This window comes from Arvicola amphibius, chromosome 6, assembly GCF_903992535.2.
Source record: "Arvicola amphibius chromosome 6, mArvAmp1.2, whole genome shotgun sequence".
Lineage (NCBI taxonomy): Eukaryota > Metazoa > Chordata > Mammalia > Rodentia > Cricetidae > Arvicola > Arvicola amphibius.
In genome coordinates, this window is record NC_052052.2 from 158298520 (window position 1) to 158322459 (window position 23940).

The 23940-nt window shown below is 44.9% G+C and overlaps 1 protein-coding gene across 1 annotated transcript in view; it reads right to left on the reverse strand.

Annotated features, from left to right (window-relative positions):
• Window positions 1–13273: 13273 nt before the first annotated feature.
• Window positions 13274–23940, reverse strand: part of Hsd17b3 (hydroxysteroid 17-beta dehydrogenase 3) — a 31899-nt gene continuing 21232 nt past the window's right edge. Inside the window, exons 6-11 of the mRNA XM_038335319.1 lie at window positions 23836–23871; window positions 18935–18969; window positions 17731–17812; window positions 17524–17589; window positions 14063–14212; window positions 13274–13384 (exon numbers count right to left, since the gene is read on the reverse strand). Of these exons, the coding sequence (XP_038191247.1) occupies window positions 13274–13384; window positions 14063–14212; window positions 17524–17589; window positions 17731–17812; window positions 18935–18969; window positions 23836–23871 (480 nt within the window). The remainder of the gene's footprint in view (window positions 13385–14062; window positions 14213–17523; window positions 17590–17730; window positions 17813–18934; window positions 18970–23835; window positions 23872–23940) is intronic.

The window sequence follows — 23940 nt, forward strand, 5'->3', positions numbered from 1 at the left end:
CTAAGCACCCCTCCTGGGAAAGCAGCTGGAGCGCGTCTGCTAGGTGTGCACAGGCAGGAAAGCGTGGCTGATTCCTGCCGCCATACACAGAGACATTTCCAGGCCAGGCAGTGTGCTGCATTGCCATGCACCACACTCTACTGCGCTCTCTTTGCGCCACCATACAGTTCATGAACCCAGCGAGGGGCTGGAGGATGAAACACACAAAGACTCACAGAGACACGAGTCATCCTTGATACAGGAATGCCCCAAGAATGCCCCCTTTATTGTGTCCTGGGGCAGCTTACATAGGGATAGCCACGCCCTAGCCAAACGCACCAGAAACCATTCCCCTGCCATCAGGAACTCCTGAGGGTCTCGTGCTCAGAGCAGCTGCAGGCACTCAGATCAGGGGAAAGCAAGTTGTTTACAAGAAATTCAGGATCTGGGAGTTCACAGCTCCCAAAACTGCATGGCAGATTTAGCTTTTTCTCAAATCTAGAAAGGGTGTATGTGCTTCCCAGTGCTTCCCAGAGTTGCGGTGGTGAGCACAGCTCCCACCCAGCAGTTCCAGAGCTGGCAGTAAATGTACCTCTGCCATATTGAAAAACCAAGAGAGGTGGAGCCAGCATCCAGGGCTGCTGCAACCACACTGCTTACCATTTTAAAATGATCCTGGTCAGAAAAGGATTTCAGATACACAATAGGACAGATTCAGCATTAAAGACTTCTAAATGAGACACGGTGTGTTTAAAAATGTGCATAGTCTTGGGAGAGGGAGGAAAAGGAGTATAGACAGCTTTTTTAAAAAGTAAAGTGTTTAAAGAGACAGTAAAAGTAATATAAAAGAGTACAGATGGTCATAGATTAAAGGAGTAAAGAGAAATAAGCCATGTAAAGATGGAAAATACACAGAGAGTCTGGATTATGCATATTATTGTGTTTTCTTTGATTTTTTTTACTTCAGAGAGACATTTGTTTCTGGGGGCTGCTAAGTTAAACCAACATAAAGCTATCTTGACTTCAAAATTTGGGTCTAAGGATATGTTGCTTTAGAAAAGAGGTTCTGCTTTTGTTTCCACAGAAAATGAGAACCTGTGGATTTCTTCCAGGCTAATGTGGTTTGACGGAACAAGACCCTCCTAAAATTAGCTGTGAACCCTAAAAATACTTCACCCCACAAAAAGCAAAAATCAGTTTGGAGAAAACTACACCCAAATTCCCAAAATGATTGTTTATAAATGTTTGTTTTTATTTAAAAGAGATTGAGTATAAATCGTTAATGGTCACAGTCAATCTTTTTTTTTTAAAAAAAAAGGAGGGGTAAATATGATATAGAGATGAATACTTTACATTGTTATGGATTTTGATCTATTGATACAGATTTAAGGTCAATTTTGTTACATTGTGTATATGTATTTCTGCTCTTGTTTAAGGTATTTGTAAAGCTCATTTAAAATGTAATATATAATCAAAATTATGGATTAATAGATAGTCATTTATAATAGCCAAACTTGTATTCATGTTAGGTTTTCTAGATTTATAGAGATATATTTCAGTTGGATAATCTTCAATACTTCAAAGACCTATAGAGTATGGCATTTAAAATATTTTAAGAACTTATACTTTTCTCAACAGTGAGATATGTCTGCTTCTGGCAGCACCAATTACTTCAAGAAGATGATGGGCATCGAAGAGATTCCTTATGTGCTGTGGGACAATGGTCTGTATGTACCCTGTCACTTATATTTTAAATGAACGCTGATTGGCCAGAAGCCAGGCAGGAAGTGGAGGCAGGGCAAGCAGGCAAGAAATAAAGGCAGGGCTATGGGAATTCTGGGAAGAGGGAGGCTTCACTCTGCAGTTGTGACCCAGCTGCAGAGGAAGCAAGATGTGACTGCCTTCCTGAAAAAGAGTATGGGCAGGGTTCATTTTTATCCTTGAAAGCTTTTTGGGAGCAGTGATATGGCCCAGTGGGTAAAGGCACTTGTCACAGAAACCTGGAAACTTGAATTCAATTCCTGGAGCCCACATATGACAGGAGAGAACTGGCTCTCCTCTGGTTTCCACAAGTGGACTGTGGCACATTTCAACATACACACATACACACGCACAAGTGGCACATATCAACGCATACACACATACACACGCACACTTTTTTTTAAGAAAAAAAATCCCTCACTGCTAAAATGCAAGGTGTTCCTGCAAAGTAGGGTAACATTGTCTTACTCCGTCATTTGCATTCAGCGGTGACCATACCATGGTTGCCAAGTGTAATAGCAATACTCTTTGCTAATTACATAATATGCACATTCAAGAGACATGCACAGATTTTTTGTAATCATTTTTTTCCATTTATGCTTATTATTGAAGAGTACTTCTCTATCTCTATGTGTGTCTCTCCCTCTCCTTCCATCTGCCTCCCTCTTCCCCCTCTCAATTTTATTGATAGAGTTTCATATGCCCAGCCTGGTCTGAAGCTAGCTCTGAATGTAGTGATATTTTGTTTGTGTTTTAACAAATAAAGCTTGCCTGAAGATCAGCGTGCAGAGCTAAGCCACTAGGTAAGCCACTAGAGGCCAGGCAGTGGGGCACGCCCCTTTAATCTCAGGACTCAGGGGACAGATGGATCTCTGTTGGTTCAAGGCTACCCTGGACTACAAGAAACTGATCCAGTCTAAAAGAGAAAAAGAGCTCACACAAAGGTGATCCCAGCACTTGGGATCCCACGCCTTTAATCCTAGCACTGGGGAGGTGGAGACAGGAGTGATAGGGCTTGGCAGAGAGAGGAATAGAAGGAAGGAAGAGACAGGATCGCCCCTTTGGTGTGAGCATTGGTAGAGGTAAGAACTCTCTAGTGACTGGCCACTCTGCTTCTGATCCTTCAGCTTTCACCCCCTAATAACTGACTCCGAGTTTTAGCACCAATTAGAATTTGTACTAAAACTGTAGTCAAAAATGACCTTGGACTCATGATCCTCCTGTCTCTACCTCCCAAGTCCTGGGATGACAGGTGTGTACCACAACATCTGACTTGAAATATAATTTTATCTATCAAATAAATCGTAGAGAAAAAATTATTGAAAAATAAACAAGCAAAAATAGCTATGCATTTTTTGTGATTTGGGGGCTTCTCCTTTAGCTTGCAGACAGTACTTCTTTTGTTCCCAGTGTGCACAGAGTTCTGATGTCTCAGTGTGCCCTGATACCCTCTTCTCATAAAAACACCAGCCAGGTGGAGCCACATCTCCCACAAAACCTCTCTGAAGACATTCTCTCTGTATGTGGTTATTCTGAAACACTAGAGGTTAGGGCTTCAGTTTGAGGGTGACATAATGTAGCCCCAAATTCTGTAGATAGTCAACAAGAAAGATCTGCAGAAGAGAAGGCTCATCTTCCACATAAGGTGGACTCCCGGGCTGACTCTCTGAAGAAGACTGGTGTCTATTCGCAGCCCAGGAGAAGCTCTCACATGCCAGTGCTGCCCTCTGCCTGCAGGGAAGGTACCACAGCAGCCAGCTCAGCTCAGTGATCACAATGGATTTGGGTAATTTGTAGTACTCTTCTGGAAAAGTTGCATACCTGGAGATCTTGAGATTCGTTCTTCCAGCTGGTAATGACTGGAGAGAGACGAGTGGTTCTTGGGAAGACTGAATTCAACACAGTACTGCCTTTTGGGAAAGGCAGGGGCACCCACACACACACCAACCCCCACCCATCCTGGTAGCTCATCATCCAGGCGAAGCAGGGTGGAGCCTTGTTGCAGAATATTCCTTTATACTGTGTGAATCTGTGTCACTGTGATTGGTTTAATAACAAGCTGAATGGCCAATAACTATGCAGGAAGAGGTTAGGCAGGACTTCTGGGGACAGAGAGGTCTCAAAGGATGGTGGGTCGCCAGCTGGACGCAGAAGAAACAGGACATGCAAGAGGAGAGGTAAAAGCTGAGAGCCATGGGACTGCATGTAGATTAATAGAAATGGGTTAAGTTATAAGAGCTAGTTAGAAACAAGCCTAAGTTTAATAAGTCTCTGTGTCATGATTTGGGGCTTGATGGTCCAAAAAAAAACGGCCCCCCAAGTTCATTTCCACAATTCCAGAATGTGTGACTGGGGAAACAAGAGTGGAACACCACCCTGCACATCATAAGTGCCAGTGTCTGTACCAGACTTGGAGTCCCTGGGATTAGAAAGAATGACCAGAGTCCTGTGGAACTTTATGTTGCTTCCCACCAGAGACTTCATAAAACTAATTACAAGTATTTGAATAGCTGCTAACACTTCCTGTATGCTATGGGCTGTGCTCATGAAGAGCTTAGAAGAGAAATACAGTGTATATGGGGGGAAAGAGATGCTCTCTGTCCACAAACCAACAAAGCTGAAAAACCCTGGGAGGCCCTGGAAGCCCCTAGATCAGCCCATTGACACGGCACCGCCCACTTCTGGAAGACTGAACTTGTAGAAAATGAAGGCAAATGGCAGTCAGAGCAGACAAGAAAATTCTCACAGGCAGCAGCCAACAAGCTGGGCTGTTGGCAACCATGGCAAAGCAGTTCTTCTCAGTACTTCCAGGAGGCTACTGATGAGGGGAGACTGACCTCCAATTGCTGCCCTAGGGAACCCTCACACTAACAGACATTCAGAGCCATTCTGGCCAATTCTTTCTCAAGCGCCTCCCAAGCAATTATTCTACTTTACCCAGAACTTTGAAAGTTCAGCATCTGTGGTTTGAATCATGATCTGGGCTCACAGGCATATTCCTGGGCATTTGTATATTTTAAAAGAAGGAAATTTCATTTGTACGTTACTTGTACAAACAAATGCACAACCTCGGTGTTTTTAAAACTGGGTCTTGGACTCTGGGTGAGAGTCTCTGGTGACAGAGTGAAGTTTTATTGCTGAAACGGAACCTGCTCATTTCCTTTACTTCCTCAGCCTGGGCGGGAGGGGCAGTTACAAACACTGCCATTCCCTGAGCAGAGCATCATTCTCCAGACTCAATGAAATATCATAAATTATAATGAAAAGAATAGAGCCTGTTAAAATGTAAACAACAGCTAAGCTAGTACTCCAGAGTTTATATCACTGTCCAACAAGCAAGTGAGAACTGAGCAAAAGAAAAAGAGAAAAACGCCCAGTTAATAGCCGTATAAAAACATGAGAGGGGCTGAAGAGAGGGTAAGGGAAGAGGGAAATGATATAATTATATTTTAATTTTAAATATATTAAATAAAATTAATCTTAAACACAAACACACAGAATCGTTAATCATTTTCTGGGAAGGAAAGGAAGACGGAAGGAAGGGCAGAAGGAAAGAAGAAGCCACAAATCTAAGAACCCTGCACAAAATTCATACTTTGAAAACAATAAAACTTGAAAGAAACAAAAGAGATCTGAATGACTGGAGAGAGATGTGTCAGGTATATGGGAAGTTGAGACTTAACCTAAGGAAGATAGAAGTTCTCAAACAGATCTAGAAATTCCAGCACTGTTCCAACCAGAATCCTAATAGGCTCTGTAGTCACAAACAAGCTAAATATAAAGATTGGATGAGAAAGAAAAGTAACTAACACACCTACCCAATTCTGAGGAAGAAAGAAGTTGGAAGAATGACATCACTGATTTGTTGTTGTTGTTGTTGTTGTTTTGTTTTGTGTTTTTTGAGACAGGGTTTTTCTGTGTAACAGCCCTGGCTGCTGGAAAACACTCTGTAGACCAGGCTAGATTCGAAATCACAGGGATCCACCTGCCTCTGCCTGCCAAGTGCTGGGCTTAAAGGCGTGCGCCACCACCGCCCAGTGGCATCATTCATCTTTAAGGGTCACCATAGCGACAGGTCTGCGAAAGCCAGCGTAAATGAACAAAATGTTGGGAAGCAGACCTACATGATATGCTGCAGATGCTGACAAGGTGGTGTCTCACCGAGCAAAGGCAGTCTTCTCGGCAAATAGTGTTGAATAACGGAGCATGAACTTCAGCTTACACTGGGCTGATTGTACAAAAAGCAACTTAAAATAGATCATAGATCCAAAGGTCAAATATAAAGCTATAAAAGAGAAAGCATTTATCCCTTAGTGTTAGGTACAGAATCTGTGGGTAGAACACAAAGAATGTGATCCATAGAAGAAAAGACCAACCAATTGGGCTTCAGTCAAATTTAAAATGTTTTCTCTGCAAAGCATTATGCTCAGAGCTTGCGAGGGGTTAACGAGGCGGCTCGGTAGGAAAGACAATGGTCACCAAGGTTGAAGATCAGAGTCTGATCTCCAGGAGTCACCAGTGGGAGCAGAGAACTGAATCCTGCAAGTTGTCCTCTGGCTAAGCACGCATATCTTGGCATGTGAAAAAAGTGCACACAATAAGTAAATAAACACAAAAATGCAATGATAATAATAATATAAAGCTTGTGGAGACAAGAAATGCATTTGGGGATTCCTTTGTAGAAAATAATACTTGGAGTTTATCCACAATACAAAGAGAACAATCTAGAGTCTGCAATAAGAAAACAAAATATCCAACTTAAAAATGAATTTAAAAGTTGGCAAGGTATTATATCAAAGATATATGAATGGCAACAATAATGACAATAAAATCCCTTGAAAAGTTAATTATCTATTTGTAACCAACAGAAGTCTCTATGCTAGGTCTAAAAAAATGATAGTACAGTTACTACAAATTCACTCTGTTTTGAACTCATTATTGAAGTGCTGTCTGGCAATGGAAGATCGCTGTGCTGTGATGAAGCTCAGGCCTCTTGCAGGGACTTCACTGGCAGTTCCAGGCTGCAGAATGTGTAAACACAGAGACCACCATAGGATCCTAGCTCCTGCTCGGTGTCTCCCTAATCCTTCACAGGCCTCCAGCTGAGGCAATGGGAGACTTTCTCACCATTCCTTGTACAAATGTATGAGAACAGGAATACAAGAAGAATAGATATTTATTGATTACTGGCCTGAGACATGGTGCCAGCACCTGCTTGACACCAGGTGAGGCTGTTTCCTTGCTAAGACATTAATCCACAGATCCTTGGGTGGGTTCCAATGAGCATGAGATCAGAGTCCAGTCCTCATGACTCAGTCATCTCTCAAAGACCTACTTCCAAATGTCAGCATGACTTTGGGAATTAATATTCAACACATGAACTCAAGGGTCCCACCCAAGCCACAGCAAAGGTCAACTAAATAGAAGTTAACCTTATAAATATTCAGATGGCCATGGCACCTGTAGAAGATTGTTGAGGGGATTATTGAAAAGCATTTTGGTTGCTTTTAAATGCCACTGGGTTCTCATTCTAGCTTAAAGAATTCAAATCTGTGTGTCACAGCTGACACACACTAGGGGTATGATTTAGGGAAGAAAGGCACACGTGGTTCCAGGTAGTGAACCCAGAAGGGAAGGAAAGGACTTGGCCCTACATCAAAAGATTTGCTAAAAGAACGCAATTTTGTATGTTTTAAGTTAAAATAAAATGTTTAATGTACCAACCCCTTGACCCAGTAAATCCATTCCCAAGGATAAACCTAAAACAAATGAAAACATATGTCCACAGAATTCTTAGGCAAGCATGTTCATAGCAGCCTGCCCCACACTGGGGAGCCAAACACCTATCAAGAGGAGAAAAGAAAATGAGTTGGGTATAGTTGTGTATGAAATAGATTCAACAAGAAAAAGACATGAATACAATGCTGTGGACAAGTCTCACAGACGTGAAGCCAAGAAAGAGAAGTCTGACATAAAATGGTCCACACTGCGTGATCTCAACTTCCAAGAAGGAAACAACTCCAGAGCATTCTGGGATAGTGGTAGTGTTTGAGGATGGCACACCTGTTCAGACATTCTTAACTAGGAATCCTTATTCTGGGGAAATGACCAGCAGTGTAAAGAGATGCATAGGTCACTAATAAAAAGAGAAGCCAATCTCAGTGTTTAAATGTTCACCTAAAGATTTGCCTAAAGCCTCTGTCATACAATCACATACACCTGAACTGAACCTGCTACACCTAACTCTCTCAACGCAGTGATGAGACAAGATATCTGTGTCTACAGCACATGCCAGGTGTGAACAAAAGCAGTTGCTGGCCAGCTGGAGCTCTGTAGCTTCCTCCGCATCTAGGATTATGCAATGTGAAGTAAGCTCTGCAAATACCAGCAAGCAAATGAAGTCTTTCACAGAGTCTACTGACAAAAGGCAAGAATCCTGAAGAGAAACTGCTCAGTGTATAAGACCCTTGCTGTACAAGCAGGAGGAACCTAAATGCAGATCCTAGCACCCACGCTTTATTTTTTTTTAAAAAAAAAAGTTGGGCATACCTACATGTGTCTGTGACCCAAAGCTATAGTGAAGGCAGGAGATTTCTGTGTTTGCTGTGTGCCAGCCTCTCTCCAGGTTCAGTGAGCAACCCTGTCTCCAGGAAATAAGGCCAGGATAGCTAACCTCTTCTCTGACCACCTGTCTCCTCTCTCTCTCCTTCTCCCTCTCCCCAACCTCACCCTTCAGAAGAGAGAAATAATGGGTATCGGTTAGGAGGTTGAAGAACTGGAACCTTCATGTCCACGGGTTTGAACAATGGTCTGGCAGTTACACTAAAGGCTAATTATGGAGCTGCCATACGGCCCTAAAGTTCGCTGATTGGGATATACCCAACAGAAGTGGAAAACATTATTACTCTATCAATGTCTATTAGTGTTCTGAGCAACCTCGCTCAGAGCGCTGAAATCGGGAGCAAGCTGAATGTCCATCAACTCATGAACTAAGAAGTAAAAAAGACTACATTTTGACAACAGAGAATAGAAAGAGGTACTGGTACATGGTTCACCGTGGACAACCCTTTAAAATACTATGCTGAATGAAATGATGCAAAAGCCAGTTATATTACTTTTCAGAAAAGCCAGTGCCGTGCTGTGGAACACGCCAGTAATTACAGCACTCCGGAGGCTGAGGCAGGAGGATGGAGAGTTTGGGACCAGCCTGGGATATCAAACAGGCCTGGAGTGAAAGGTGACTGCTAACTGGTGTGGTGATTCAGTGTGGGGCCACGAAAAATGTTCTAGAGCTAGTTGTGATGATGGTTACACTACTCTGGATGCATTAGAAACACTGAATTGTATACTCTGTGTGTGCCTGTGTGGTTTACGATCGCATGCGTGTTTGTGTGTGCACTCCTGGGTGTGTTCCTGGGGAAGACAGCGGTCAATACCCATCTCGTCCTCAATTCCTCTCCATGAGCTCCGGGGCCACATTGGTCTTTGCCCCTCTGTACTGGGGTTACAGATGCACACGCCCAGGGTTTTGCACAGGTGCTAGGGACCTTTACTTGGGTCCGCATGCCTGCAAAGCAAGGGCTTTACCCATAGAGGCATCCTCCCAGTCCTTGAATCACATATTCTAAATCTGAAAAGTGTAGTGTGCAAGCTGTTAAGAGTTTAAACTTTAATGGCAGCAAAGTGCCGTACGTACAAGGACAGGTCGTGTTGTGTCATCTGAAAAACGTTAAAGCTAAAAAGTCATCTAGATCAAAAGAAGAAGATAAATTGTGGTAAGTCATAAGAGCAGGCGTTGCAATCACTGCAAAACACTTCTTGCTTAGCTGTTTGTAATCACTAATCTGATGTCATTATCTTAATGGCAAAGGTAGAGTACAAAAACCTGTGCTTCAATCTACTGCAGACGCATGAAGGAATTAGAAAAAGCAATCTGCCGGCTGATGAGACAGCTCAGCAGGTACACGTGCCTGTCACTAAGCCTGAGCACCTAAATTCAATCTCCAGGCTCCACAGGGCGGAAGGAAAGAATTAAATCCTGCAAGATGTTTTCTAATCTCCACATGGGGATGATGGGGGGAGAAGAGAGGGAGAATAAATAAATACAATAAAAAAATAAGAAAAAGCAGTCACCATGAGTGAAGGATGGTTAATTCTGAGAGGTGCCTCTTTTTCTCTTTTTTTCTATAGTTTCTGCATTTCTGCCTTACCTACTTGTTTGTAACTAGGAATTTTATCTTTCATATGTGGTTTTAAAATTAGTTTATTTTCTAAACCTACTTGAAATCTAACCAAAAAAAGAAAGCTCATGAAGCCAACCTTTGCCGTGAGAGAGCTCAATCCAGAGAGACTAAGAGGCTTCACTCTTACCCATTGTCAGGCTTCTCGTCAGAATCTACGCCACACAAACAGGTCCTTCTTCTCCCTTCCTGTTCCTTCTTTTAACAAATGTGTATGTGCACACACACACACACACACACACACACACACACACACACACACACACACACGATGAAATTTCTAGGGAACTAGGTAGGCGCAACCCCACAGTTTGTCCACAAGACCATTAGAGGGCAGTATGGAGCCAGGGCCCTGAAAACTATAGGGAGACCTACAGGGAGAACTACAGGGAGACCTGCCTTTGGCCTTAGGGACAGCACAACCTGACTAAGTTCTTCTGGCCCCAGGATGACCATCAGTTAGCTTTCTCTGGCTAGCACTAGCTAATTGTCTTTGAAATGAAGTTCTCGGTTTCCCAAGCAGGTAGGTCCAACCTGCAGCCTCGAGAACATGTGTTCCAGCATCCTTACGTTTATGGCCTAATATACCTTACAGACCACAGCAGCCCGCTGTGCTAACTCTATCACTGTGACATAACGTAATTCCCGGGATAGCCCACTAAGAAGGGGAGGCTTAACCCCTGAGATAGCCCACTAAGGAGAGACTTAACTCCTGAGATAGCCCACTAAGGAGAGGCTTAACTCCTGAGATAGGCCACTAAGAAGGGGAGGCTTAACACCTGAGATAGCCCACTAAGAAGGGGAGGCTTAACACCTGAGATAGCCCACTAAGAAGGGGAGGCTTAACACCTGAGATAGCCCACTAAGGAGAGGCTTAACTCCTGAGATAGCCCACTAAGAAGGGGAGGCTTAACACCTGAGATAGCCCACTAAGAAGGGGAGGTTTAACATCTGAGATAACCCACTAAGAAGGAGAGGCTTAACTCCTGAGATAGCCTTTGGGCTCGTCTTTCTATTCCTTCATAAAATGGCCCCATTGTTTTGGCCTGTGGCCTGGCAGAACACCACGGGGTGTGCATGGCCAGAGAAGGAACCGCACACTTTCACAGCAAAGGGAATGGTAAGAAGAGACTAGCATCCCACAGTCCCTTCAGTCCACACCTCCTCCACCAAAGCCCTGCCTCCTAAAGACCCTATGGCTTCCCAACAGCACCACAGGCTGGGGACCAACTTTTCAACACATGAATCTTTGGGAACTCTTACCTAAACCTTACTAAGTGTGCTTTTCTATATCTGTGATAAAACATTGACCAAATCTTAGTGGGAGAAGGGGTTTGTTTCATCTTACAATTTCTGGGCCATATCCCATCACTACAGGTAGCCAGGACAGGACCTGGAGGCAGGAACCTGGAGGCAGGAACTGAAGCAGTGACTATGGAGGGATGATGCTTGCTAACTTGTTCTTTGTGACTTTCTCAGCCTGTCTTCTTATATAACACAGGGCCATCTGTCCAGGGGTGGTATCAACTCCAGTAGGCTAGTCTCTTCCACAGCAATAGTTAGTCGAGAAAATGCTTTACAGAAATGCACACTAGCCAGCATGATGGAGGCAAATCCTCAGCTGAGGTTCCTTCTTATCAGGTGACTCCAGCTTGTGTCAAACTGACAAAAAAAAACCCTAAATAACACAATCTCTTGTCAGTTTGACACAATGCATCACTATTAAGCCATAAACTTTCCCACCTTGCTTATCCCAGGATATCATGTTATTATCACAACACAAAAACATAACAACTTTAAAAGTTTCACAGTCTTTAAAAAAACTCAGTGATTTAAAAATTCCAAAGTTTCTTAACTGTGGACTCTTCTAAAATAAAAAAAGTCAACAAATCCAATAGTTTCTTATATCAACAGGGAAGACCAAGGGCACAGTTACAGGCAGATCAGAGCAAATCCAAAATTTAACTCTGTAAAAAGAGCAGTGTCCTACATCTTGGACTCACACATGATCTTCTGGGCTTCAAAGAGCTGTGGGCAGATCCCCTCCTCTGGCTCTGACTCCAGGACACACGTTGCTCGTCCAGTTCACATCCGCTACTGTCCCTGGTGGTCATCTAACAGTCCTGACACCTCCAAATGCTGGGGTCTCCACTAACTGAGGCTGCACTTCCAACAATGCACACCTCTCCTCTCCTGGGGGCTCTGACCATGCCTCATGGTCAGCCCTCAAATTGTCTTCATGACCACCTTCAAGCTTGCAGCTTCCATGTCAAAACCATTACCCTGTGGGGGGAGACTCTTAACACATCCCCAGTTCAGTTGCCAGCATGGAGTGCAGCTTTGGGTCCTCTGGACCACAGTTTGTGTGCTAGCCCTGAGGGAGTATTTTCTAGAAGATTCTTCAGTTGTGCTGGTCTCTCTCACACTCAGCTGACTCTTCAGCTCTGGCTGACCAGCATCGACTGTCCCACGAAAGCAAAGGTTTCACTTAACCCTTACAGTATAAATTGTCCAAAGCTCTGAATAAAGTTAACCATTCATTGCATGAGACTTTAGTCCCCTCATTTTTAGGTTCTTCTTCCCCAGATGCATCTCCAGCTGAAGAGGTAACAATATGTATATGTATCGCTGGCTGGCCAGGAACTTGCCACACAGACCAGTCTAACCTCAGACTTGTGGTGGTACCTCCACCTGAGTCCTGAGTGCTGGATCAGCAGGTATGCAGCACCATGCCAAGATGTGTGTTTAGGACATTTTACCGTGTGTATGTGTATGCATTCGAACCCCACGTTGTGTGTTTTATCCACAGATCCATCTTTCTAGCCTCAGAGCGATGTCTTAAAACCTCCTTCTGCGTTTTTATCCTTACCGCACAGCCTTACAGAACCTACTATGAATGAAACAGATAACACCCGGTGGCTCTCACAGTAAACAGAAGGGGGCTGGGAAAGACAGGACACTGGCTTGAGCCAACTGTTGCCCCAACATGTTCCCCCACCCGGTCTCCTGGACCTGCGATAAGCCACATTTTAAAAACCATGCTCTGGACCCATGAGGTCCTAGCAAAGTTTAGCAACCCCAGGTATTGTTTGAGTTTTGAGTTCGACACAGAGTTATAAAGTGACCCTTTGGGTGAGATCCTTCTCAGTGAGACTTGAAAATTTCTTTTCAGCACATTTATTACCTTTACAGGGGTTCTTTTAGGGTTACCCTTAATGCCAAGCCTCCCTTTTATAGAAACTATACCCTTTTAAACCCCACCTCCCACCCCCCACCCCTATCCCCCACTCCCACTATCTGTTGCTGGTGTTGTGCTTCAGATAATCTGAGTAGCCTGTCAGGAAGAATTTTTGGAAGGTGTCACTGTAGAAGATTCTGGAAGGGATCAGGTTCAGCAGCATTGCCTGGAACAGAAAAATAGCAGTGTCTGAGCAAAGCGAGGAAATTATACCTCAGCCAGTCCAGAGTCAGTCATTGGAGGATGACTTTTTCTGGCTACTATGAAGATCTTGCGACACTTTGCAATGGGGAACTTCTTAGACACCCGGGCTGTCCCTTTAAATGCCTTCTGAAGGACATGTTAAGTCAGGAGAACTCACTCTGTGCTGACCACCCCACCACACCTCTTTGTTGCCCTATGGAGCATTGGTTAGTCCTTCCTGAAACCCCATCTCCCAGGCGGCTTTTGTACCCTTTCCTTCCCTGCTTACTCATAGCTAAGGAAAAATGTTCCTTTAGAGGCACAACTTTACTGAAACACAGAGCCAAGGAAGGCAGGGGCCGCTGCATGGAAGAGCCAGGTGTTCCTGTTTTTCCTGCCGGAGAACTCCCAGGAGCTGCTTAGTGGGGCCATTCTAAGTGGAGAAGAGGAGCCTTGCGGTTGTTTACAGGCTGAGGGCATCGGCCTCAGTTCTTACCATTTTCTCCTACTGCTTTCCCTGGCTGTACTGCAGCTGGCTGGCCCTGTGAGCTTGCGGTGAAAGAAAACGGCTGTCTGTCCCGCTAGCAAGAAAGCAAGCCCCGCCATGCTCAGGATGTTGGCACACCCTTCCTCCCTTGCTTCAAAAGAAGTCATCGATTACCAAGATTTCATGAGCAAGACAGCCACAGGTTTCATCCCCAATCGTGACATAGTTCAAGGACTCTTTAACAAACTCATCCGCAGTCTTGGTCACCATGTTGGTATTTAGATGCTTTGTCATTGGGGTTGAGACAGCATAAGGGGTCAGCACCTGCAGAGAAAGATAAAGAGCAGGAAACAGCACTGTAAAGGCCAACGGAGACTGAGGTGTGGACACACACTTCACCATCCATCCCCAGCTCCTTTCTGCCTGTGAAACGCTCTAAAGTCCTTGATAAAAGATGCAAAGTTGGGGGCTGGAGAGATGGCTCAGCGGTTAAGAGCATTGCCTGCTCTTCCAAAGATCCTGAGTTCAATTCCCAGCAATCACATGGTGGCTCACAACCATCTGTAATGAGGTCTGGTGCCCTCTTCTGGCCTTCAGGCATACAAGCAGACAGAATATTGTATACAGAATAAATAAATAAATAAATAAATAAATAAATAAATAAATAAATAAAAGATGCAAAGTTGGCACGAAGCTGGAGAACAGGAGGTTTGGTTGCTCAAGATGAGGCCTAAACTGCTCATCGCAAGGGGCTCAAACGCCCTTCAGAGCACACACGGCAACTGGGAGACTCAGCAAACAAAGTGCAAGGCAGCAGTTAAAGCTGAAGTTCAGGAGGACTGGGGATAAGCTCGGAAGCAGAGAGCCTCATGCAGGCACAGAGTTCGCATCCCAGCACTGCACACACAAACCAAAGGCACTCAAAATTGAAGTCCAGACAAGCATAAATCACTCAGCATAACTATGTCCCACGTATTGCATTGAGTGGACTTAACACTAGACTGTCAATCAATCAGAAGTGGCGGCACAGACCTTTAGTCCTAAGACTGAGCTACAGAATTGGAAGTTCAAGGCCAACTAGGCTACTAGTAAAACTCTGTCTCCACAGACAGATTTATTCACATTCCTTTGAGAATCAAATTTAATTACACACCCTATACCAAGTCTGGCAATGCTAACACACATAGCCAAAGCTGGAGCCGCCTAGGCTGCTCTGGCCACCCTGTCGTATAATCCTGTCTGTTGTAGTAAGAAGCATAAACCAGTGCATTGATGGTACTCTGGGCATCCAGTGCTGTGCTTACATCCGTGTCTAAACGTGCTGCAGCCTAACCGAGGACTGGAAACCGTCTTCTGATGTTACTGTATGCAGAGACCTTCAGATCTTCAGTGAGGAAAAACTGGGGCTGCCAAGATGGCTCAGCAGGTGCAGGTGCTTGCCTGGGACCCTCATGTTACAAAAAGAAATTTGACTCCTCTGATCTCCACAGATGTGCCCTTGTGTGCTCCCTCTATTATTCTCTCTCTCTCTCTCTCTCTCTCTCTCTCTCTCTCTCTCTCTCTCTCTCTCTCTCCCTCTCCCTCTCTCCCTCTCTCCCTCCCTCTGTATCATTCTCTCTCTCCCTCCCTCCCTTCCTCCATCCCTCTGTATCATTCTCTCTCCCTCCCTCCCTCTCTCCCTCCTCCCTTTGTATCATTCTCTCTCTCTCTCTCTCTCTCTCTCTCTCTCTCTCTCTCTCTCTCTCTCTCTCTCAACTCGTGAAAAGGAAGAAAAGCAATCCATTCTAGTTCTCCCAGTAATCTCATTTGTAATTATGTTGGTTTATAACTAAATCCAACTACTTGCCAGCTAGTGTAGTGATATTTTGCTTGTGTTTTAACAAATTAAGCTTGCCTGAAGATCAGAGTGCAGAGAGCTAAGTCACTAGAGGCTAGGGAGTGGTGGCACACACCTTCAATCCAGGAGACAGAGGCAGTGGGATCTCTGTTAGTTGAAGGCCACCCTGGCCTACACAAGATTGAATCTGTCTAAAAGAGAAACAGAGCTCACACAAAGGTGAGCCCAGCACTTGGGATCCCACGCCTTTAATCCCAGCACTGGGAAGGTGGAGACAGGAGAGATGTGGCTGGGCAGAGAGAGGACTACAAGGTGGGAGGAGACAGAGCAATGCAGTCTGGAAATGCAGTCTGAAGACGCAGTCTGAGGACAGGATCACCTCTTCTGTGGAGCATTGGAAGAGGTAAGAACACTCTAGTGGCTGGCCGCTCTGCTTCTCTGATCCTTGTATGTATGTGTGAGCAGGTGTGTAATTTTGCCCCCTAACATCTGACTCCAGGGTTCTATTTATGGAGACCAGTTAGAATGTGTGCGATAAACTGGCCTACTTGAGATGGTTCTTATGTAAATTATGCTTTGATTTATTAACATGTTCTCTGCCCCCAAGATCTCAAAGGATTACTCTTTGGGAAAAATTCCAAACCCTAGTTTTCAGAGAGGAGAATAATATTTTCATTCATATAGTTAACTTTGGTGGAGAAAACCCCTCTGTGTTACAAAATACTTAGTAAATGTTTAATTAATAGATACTCTATGGTAACCAAAGCAGTATGGTGATATAAAGGTCCATTTCATGGATGGAGAAACTGAGGCTCACAATTGAACAAGCTCTCAGGTATTGCTTGGGTGATGTGACAGAACTGGAATGAAATTTAGAGTCAAGGGAGCAACAGACGGCTCATTTGATTAGTGCTTGATATGCTAATGAGACAACTTAGGTTGTCTCAGAACCCCACACACATGCACACACATACATACCTGCTCACACACATGCACATACATACATACCTGCTCACACACATGCATACCTGCTCACACACATGCATACTGGCTCACACACATGCATACCTGCTCACACACATGCATACTGGCTCACACACATACATACCTGCTCACACACATGCATACCTGCACATACACATGCATACCTGCTCACACACATACATACTGACTCCCACACATACATACCTGCTCACACACATACATACTGGCTTGCACACATACATACCTGCTCACACACATACATACCTGCTCACACACATACATACCTGCTCACACAACATACATACCACGCAGCAAAGGGTCCACAGCATGTTTCCCCAGACAGCTCAGGCTAACCTTACACTTTCCATGTAGTAAGGATCTGCCGGAACTCCTGATCCTCCTGCCTCCACCTGCTGAATGCTGAGGCATTCACCTCCATATCCATTTCTGTGCAGTGCCTTAGATAAAACTCGGGGCTCTGTGTGTGCTAGGCAGGCACTCTGCCAACTGAGCTACATCCCCAGCCCTCACAGCATCTTTGAGCAAACACATCCATACACAATTCCCCTCCTCAACCAACACCAGCATGAAGGGGGGCCAGCAGAAATCCCAGCAGCAGGAGGGGTTGTAGAGACAGCAGTTGGCCAGGTCTTGGTCAGCGGAGCCCAGCACAATTACTAGACCATCTTCACATGTACAACCTGCATTGCAAGGGATGATAGACCACCATCCAGCATTGCAAGGGATGATGGACCACCAGCCAGCCAGCCAAGGTTCCCACTTGGGAGTTCCCACAATTGGATGGGATCCTCACCTGGATAATGATTCCTTTAGCTCTGTATTCTACATTCAGGGCCTTGGAAAATGTACGCACGAAAGCCTGCAGTAAGAGAGACAACACCTCAGGTCCTGGAGTTTGCTTCCTCCTGCCCTTATAGACAGGCCCCTCAGGTTCCCGAGAGTATCACAGACACTTCCTGCTTGGAGGAAGAGGAAGATACCTGGATGGCTTGTCACTCACCTTGGAAGCCGAGTACAGGGCATACAGGGGCCAGGGACAAAGGGCTGCCCCAGAAGAAATGTTCAAGATGAGGCCTTTCTGCCTGAAAGGCAAAGGAGCAAAGGCAGCAAGCACTGTTGGCTGCTCCATCCCACACTGCAGCAAACACACCTGAGGGCTGGAGCTGTCAGAACCCACCCTCTAGGCTTCCGTGGCTCACAAGGGCTGGTTTTACAAGAACTGTGAGGAAACATCCCCCCCCCCCATCTCAAGGAGGACTACAAGCAAACATGTAGGGCTTGGTCTCCAAACCCAAACTGGCTCAGACAGGAAAGGAGGAAGGGACTCTCCAGTCTCCATGGGACCACAAGCCCTGGAACCCTTTGGGCTCATAGGGATGGTGTCATGTAGTGGGATCCATCTTATATGGGTTGTGCTCACTCCAGCATCCCTGTGCTCTTCAGGGCTCTTGCTTATACCTCTTGAAATCTAGTTGGTTTTGTTTATTTCATTTTTTGAGACATATTTATGCTGCTATATCGTCCAGGCTAGCATCAGCCTTACTGTGGAACCCAGATTGGTCTTGAATTTGTGGTGACCCTCATACCTAAGCCTCCCTATTGCTGGAAGAAATTCGATTATCTTTAATATTCCCAGTTAGATGCCTGGAGTGGGGTGGCAAGAAACCGCAAATCAGAATACAAAACTACCCCCTTCTTACTCTAGAAAAAATAAACTATCAACTATTTGCTCTTAATGAGTAATGGGTGATGAAAACCAGCCCCTTGCGAGTGTTGTACTAGGGTGCCCCAAATAGAACTATTAGAGAGACTGGGGGCCAGGCAGTTTCCAGGGGAATGGGGTACTCATTCTGACAGAAGATGGAATTCACAATAAAAAAGGACATGGTCTTGATCTAAGGCCAACTTGCATCTTTTATGTTCAACATGAGTTAATTTTCTTTGAAAGCCAATGTGTTTTGAAACAGCTGTTCTCAATCTCCTTCTAAAACATGTTACACTTGACCTTTATATATACACACACGTATGTGAAACGCTGGCCTGGCCTTCCCCCATAATCACTGTGCTCTCTCTTCATAGGTTTTAGCCACCAACTGAAGCAGCAGCTTGATGAGCTCCCTCCACCACCACCAAGCCCCCAAGCAAGGAGGTTGCCGGGACAGGAAGGCCACCTCGCTCTCTGCTTCTCCTGTGACAGGCCTTACCTTGACTCCATGTGCTTGAGAACAAGCTGTGTCATCTATAAGAGAAGGCCATGGTTAAGCCTTGAACAAGAAACTAAGTAGCAATCAACAGGGTCCTTGGAGGAAGCTGGGGAAGCTTAATCTTCCCGGAAGACCTTGAACGTTATTGGCAACCCTAGAGGCTGTTCTGGCAACCTGAGAATCTGGCTGGAAGCCGCAGCAAGCTACCTAGGCAGATAGCAAACCTAGACTATTCAATGGCCTCGGTTTTTTCCCAGTCTCCCTGGAACAATGGTGACTGACTCAGGTGGCAGGAGCTGTATCTATGTTCTCAAGGTTTTCCTTATACCAGGGATGAAGGGAGTACGCCAACCATAACAAACTTCACCTGCACTCTGGAACTGGGAACTAGGAGAACCCTGAACAAGAATCTTCAATCCCCTATACATCTCAATTGAGCCTGCTCAGCACAGGTCTGCAGAAGTGGGCACAAGAAAGCAAGGAGACCGATGGCCATAGAGGGAACGTGCCCATGTGTCGTGTTCCCTGTATGCATCGCATACACCAGGCCTCTGTGTCAGTCCTGGAGAGCCTCCAGATGCTCTTCCTGGGACTATGGGTGGGGCTATGACAAAGAAGACTCAGAACTATGCAAAAACTGCCTCTGCTTGAGGGAAGTAAGAGAAGATGAGAGACTAGATTGAGTCCACACCGTCTATCAACTACACACACACATGCACATAAACACATGCATATAAACACACACATACACACATGCACATGCATATAAACACACACATACACACATGCACATCCTTATAAACACACACATACACACATGCACATGCGTATAAGCACACAGACACACACACATGCAATGCATATAAACACACACATGCACATGTATACACACACACGCACACACACACACACACACTCTGGAGGCACCACTTGCATCTTTTTGGATACCCATGTGCATCCTCAGTGTCCCTCCTGTGAGCTCACTAGCCTTAACTGGCGAATGATCTCAGTTACATAGACAGCACTGGACACCATCTGCCCCTGCCTCAAAGTTCCCAGTGTCTCCTCTCTGTGCTGGTTAATCTTCTTCATCAGTTTGACCGGATCTGGAGTCACTTAAAGAACACATCTGGGCATGTCTATGCCTATGAGAGAGTTTCCAGAAGTGTTTAACTGGGGAGGGCAGACCACCCAGAGTGTGGGTGGCACCATCCCTTGAGCTGGGAAACCTGGACTGATAAAAAGGAAAGAGAGAGCTAAACACTAGCTCTCTTCACTTTCTGCCTGACTTTGGACACAATGTGACCAGCTGCCTCATGCCCTTCCATCATGCTTTCCTGGGACTGATACACTGTACCCTCCGTCATCACCACAATGGACTGTGCCCTCAAACTATATCCAAACTAATCCCTTCCTCTCTCAAGATGTTCCTAACAGTGTGTGTGTATGTGTGTGTGTATGTGTGTGTGTATGCATGTGTGCATGCTTGCATGCGCCCGTACACACAGAGGCCAGAGGAGGACACCAGGAGTCTTCCTCTCTCCCTCTTCACCTTATTCTCTCAAGAGAGAGAACCTCTCACTGAACTTAGAGGCTGCTTGTTTTTTGTTAGGCTGGAAGCCAGCAGGCCCCAGAAATCCTGACCCTGCTCCCCAGCACTAGGATTACAGGCATATACAGTCACAATCAACTTTTTTTTACGAGTGCTAGGGATCCAAACACAGGTCTTACCTGCTGAGCCACTTCCCCAACCTCTTTTGCATGGTAACAAGAAAATTAGCTATAAAGTCAGCTCTCCCGTCTTCCCGGTCCTTCTCATCTTTTTTTTTTTTTTTTTTTTTATTTTTTTTTTCTCATGGTTTATTTTTTTTTTATATTTAAAAATTTCCATCTCCTTCCCTCCTCCTCCCCCCTCCCTCCCCTCCTTCTTCCCCTTCTCTCCCCTCCTTCTCCCCCTTCCCTCCCCTCCCCTCCACCCATACCTCCCCTCCCTCCCTCTCAAGGCCAAGGAGCCATCAGGGTTCCCCACTCTATGCTAAGACCAAGGTCCTCCCAACTCCCCCCAGGTCCAGGAAGGTGATCGACCAAGCTGAGAAGGCTCCCACAGAGCCCGTCCATGAAGAACAATCAGAGCCCAGAGCCATTGTCCTTTGCTTCTCAGTCAGCCCCCGCTGTTGGCCACACTCAGAGAGACGGGTTTGGTCGCATGATCCATCAGTCCCATTCCAACTGGAGTTGGTGACCGGCAAGAGTGCATACTTGCTTGTGCACATTGCGCTCAGAGTGCATCTTTGAAATACTTAAGAGATGCCGATCATGCTTCCGGCCAGCCGGGATAATGAAGGCATGATGTATTTAGAAGCTGAGCTTTAATTTATTTTCTTTGTTGCTTAGGGAATTCAGTATCTATAATAAACAAAAAATTTTTAAAAACACAAATCAAAGCATTTCTTCACTAAAGGAATCAGAAGGCTGTCAAATCCCTTTGGGGAAACCTAAATGATCAAGCAGTCTAATATTGGAAGATCAGTGTTTAAAATAATGCAAAAACACTTTAATGGTAAGGCTTAAACAAGAGTTGAACATAAACCTTAAGGCCACATCAGCTGGGAGCTGTAAAAAGTCACCAACTGCTCAGCACACAAAGTCCGTGAGCACTCAATAATAACCAAGCAGGAAGCTGTAACATGCCAGTGTGCTGGCAGGAAAACAGCTCATGCCAGTTCCACTTATCCGCCTGAAAATAATTACCTGGGGAGAAGAGCACTGACCAGCTTTCTCTCCTGATATCAAGAAACCAGTCCTCCACAGTGATGTTCCAGTTCCTGAAACTGAACCCCTACACACACACACACACACACACACACACACACACTAGCAACCTAAAATCAGAGTCCCTACCTCACCCCCACAGTACTACTGACTACCAAGAGAGTTCAACAGTTGTGAACTTCATAGACGAGCAAGATGCCTCGCTGTGGGGTGAGCAGAGGCAGAAAGCTCAGAACTCACTCACTAGCTGTGTGGTGTGGTAGAGGCAGAGGGCTCAGAAGAAGAGGAAGCATGTTGTTCACACTAAAGCATCAACTACGCACCATGTCACATGAAATCTGGCTGTGACCGTCTTTAAGCAGTAAGCTGTCTTTCCAGAAGGGACACCTTTTTCTTCTTCACACAAAGGTATAAATGGACTGGCTTTGAGGGAATCATAGCATGAACGACTCTGCAGTTGACCCCCACCAAAGGACCCTACATACCTAAGACATCACTTCATCCAGTACTGCTTGTGTGTCCTGTGTATGGGAGGTACATGTGTGGTTGTGCATGACATGCATGTGGAAGTCAGAGCTCCAGGGTCCCCGGGCACTTTCCATCTTGTGTTGGAGACAGCTTGAGGAGTTCTCATTGGCTGGAACCTCACTGTGTGTATCACGCCAGCTGACCCACAAGTGTCCAGGGATCTACGTGTCTCTGCCTCCTGTCTGGCCATCACTGGGATAACAGGCACATAACGTCAAACCTGGGGTTTCATGAACCCAAGATCTCATGCCTGCAAGGTAACTACTAAGCCATCTCCCCAGCCGCTCCATTAACATTTTGTAACAGACACAGAATTGGAAATGCAAGATAACTTGTCCTGTGCTGTCCAAGTAATAGCTGCTGGTTGAGCTTGGAACACAAAAACACACACATATAAACACACACACACATACATACACACACATACACATACACACACATGCATACACACACATACACACACATACACACACATATACACACACATGCATACACACATGCATACACACATACACACATATACACACATGCATACACACATACACACATGCATATACACACATACACACACATATACACACAAATACACACGCATACACATACACATGCATACACACACATACACACATATACACACATGCATACACACATACACACATGCATATACACACATACACACACATATACACACATATACACACAAACACACATACACAAACACACACATACACACACGCATACACATACACACACATACACAAACACACACACACACATACACACACCAATCTGTGAAGGGTCCATTCTAAAATCCTGAGTAGATATGGTGCCTGAAGCCAGCATAACCTATAAGTTTAACTTACAAATTAGATATAATAAGAGATCAATGACTGATAATTAAAATGTAACAATTATAATAGTATACCCTAGTAAAATCTGTGTGAATGTGGTCTCTAGCCTCTTTCTTAAAATAGACAATCTTCCTTCTGGCATTCTGGAACCATGACTGACCACAGATAACTAAACCACAAATAACAAGAGATTATGGGGCTGGAGACCGAGCTCAGAGGTTATGAGCCTGCACTGCTCCTCCAGAACCCATGTCAGGCAGCTCACAACCGTAACTCCAGCTGGAGCTGACACATATGTCATTCAGTGCACCTACCCACATGCAGGAAGACATATACACACATAATTTAAAAATAGTAAAATAATCAATTAATTTTTTAAAAAAGAGCCTAATCCACAAATGGCTTTGAGCTCAATTCAACAAATACTGAACAACAAACACCTAGAAAACCTAGCCCTCTGTCATCTTTTCTGACATAATAAATGTCCTTCTCTTGAGACTACTAAACATTTCTTAAAATATTAACTTTTAGGGAATTGCTTTGAAATCCTGAGGAAGTATTAGTATCTTCAGGCCTGGTGCACTCTGAATGCAAAAATATGGTTCATATACTGGAGAGAATAAACCTGTCTCTATGTTTTCCAGATGAGAACAGAGTAAGACAGACTGTGGCTAAGAGCAGCTTAGTTTCAGGTCAAGGAATGTTTCAGCCTCTGTTTTGATGTGTTTAGCGCACATGTTCATCACGTACCTTGACTACAGAGGTGACGTTGCAGTGGATGAGACTCTGCAATAAATAATCACAGACAGAAGTCAGTCCAGTCCTCTGGGAATAAGTTAGTGCTAACCAAGCACT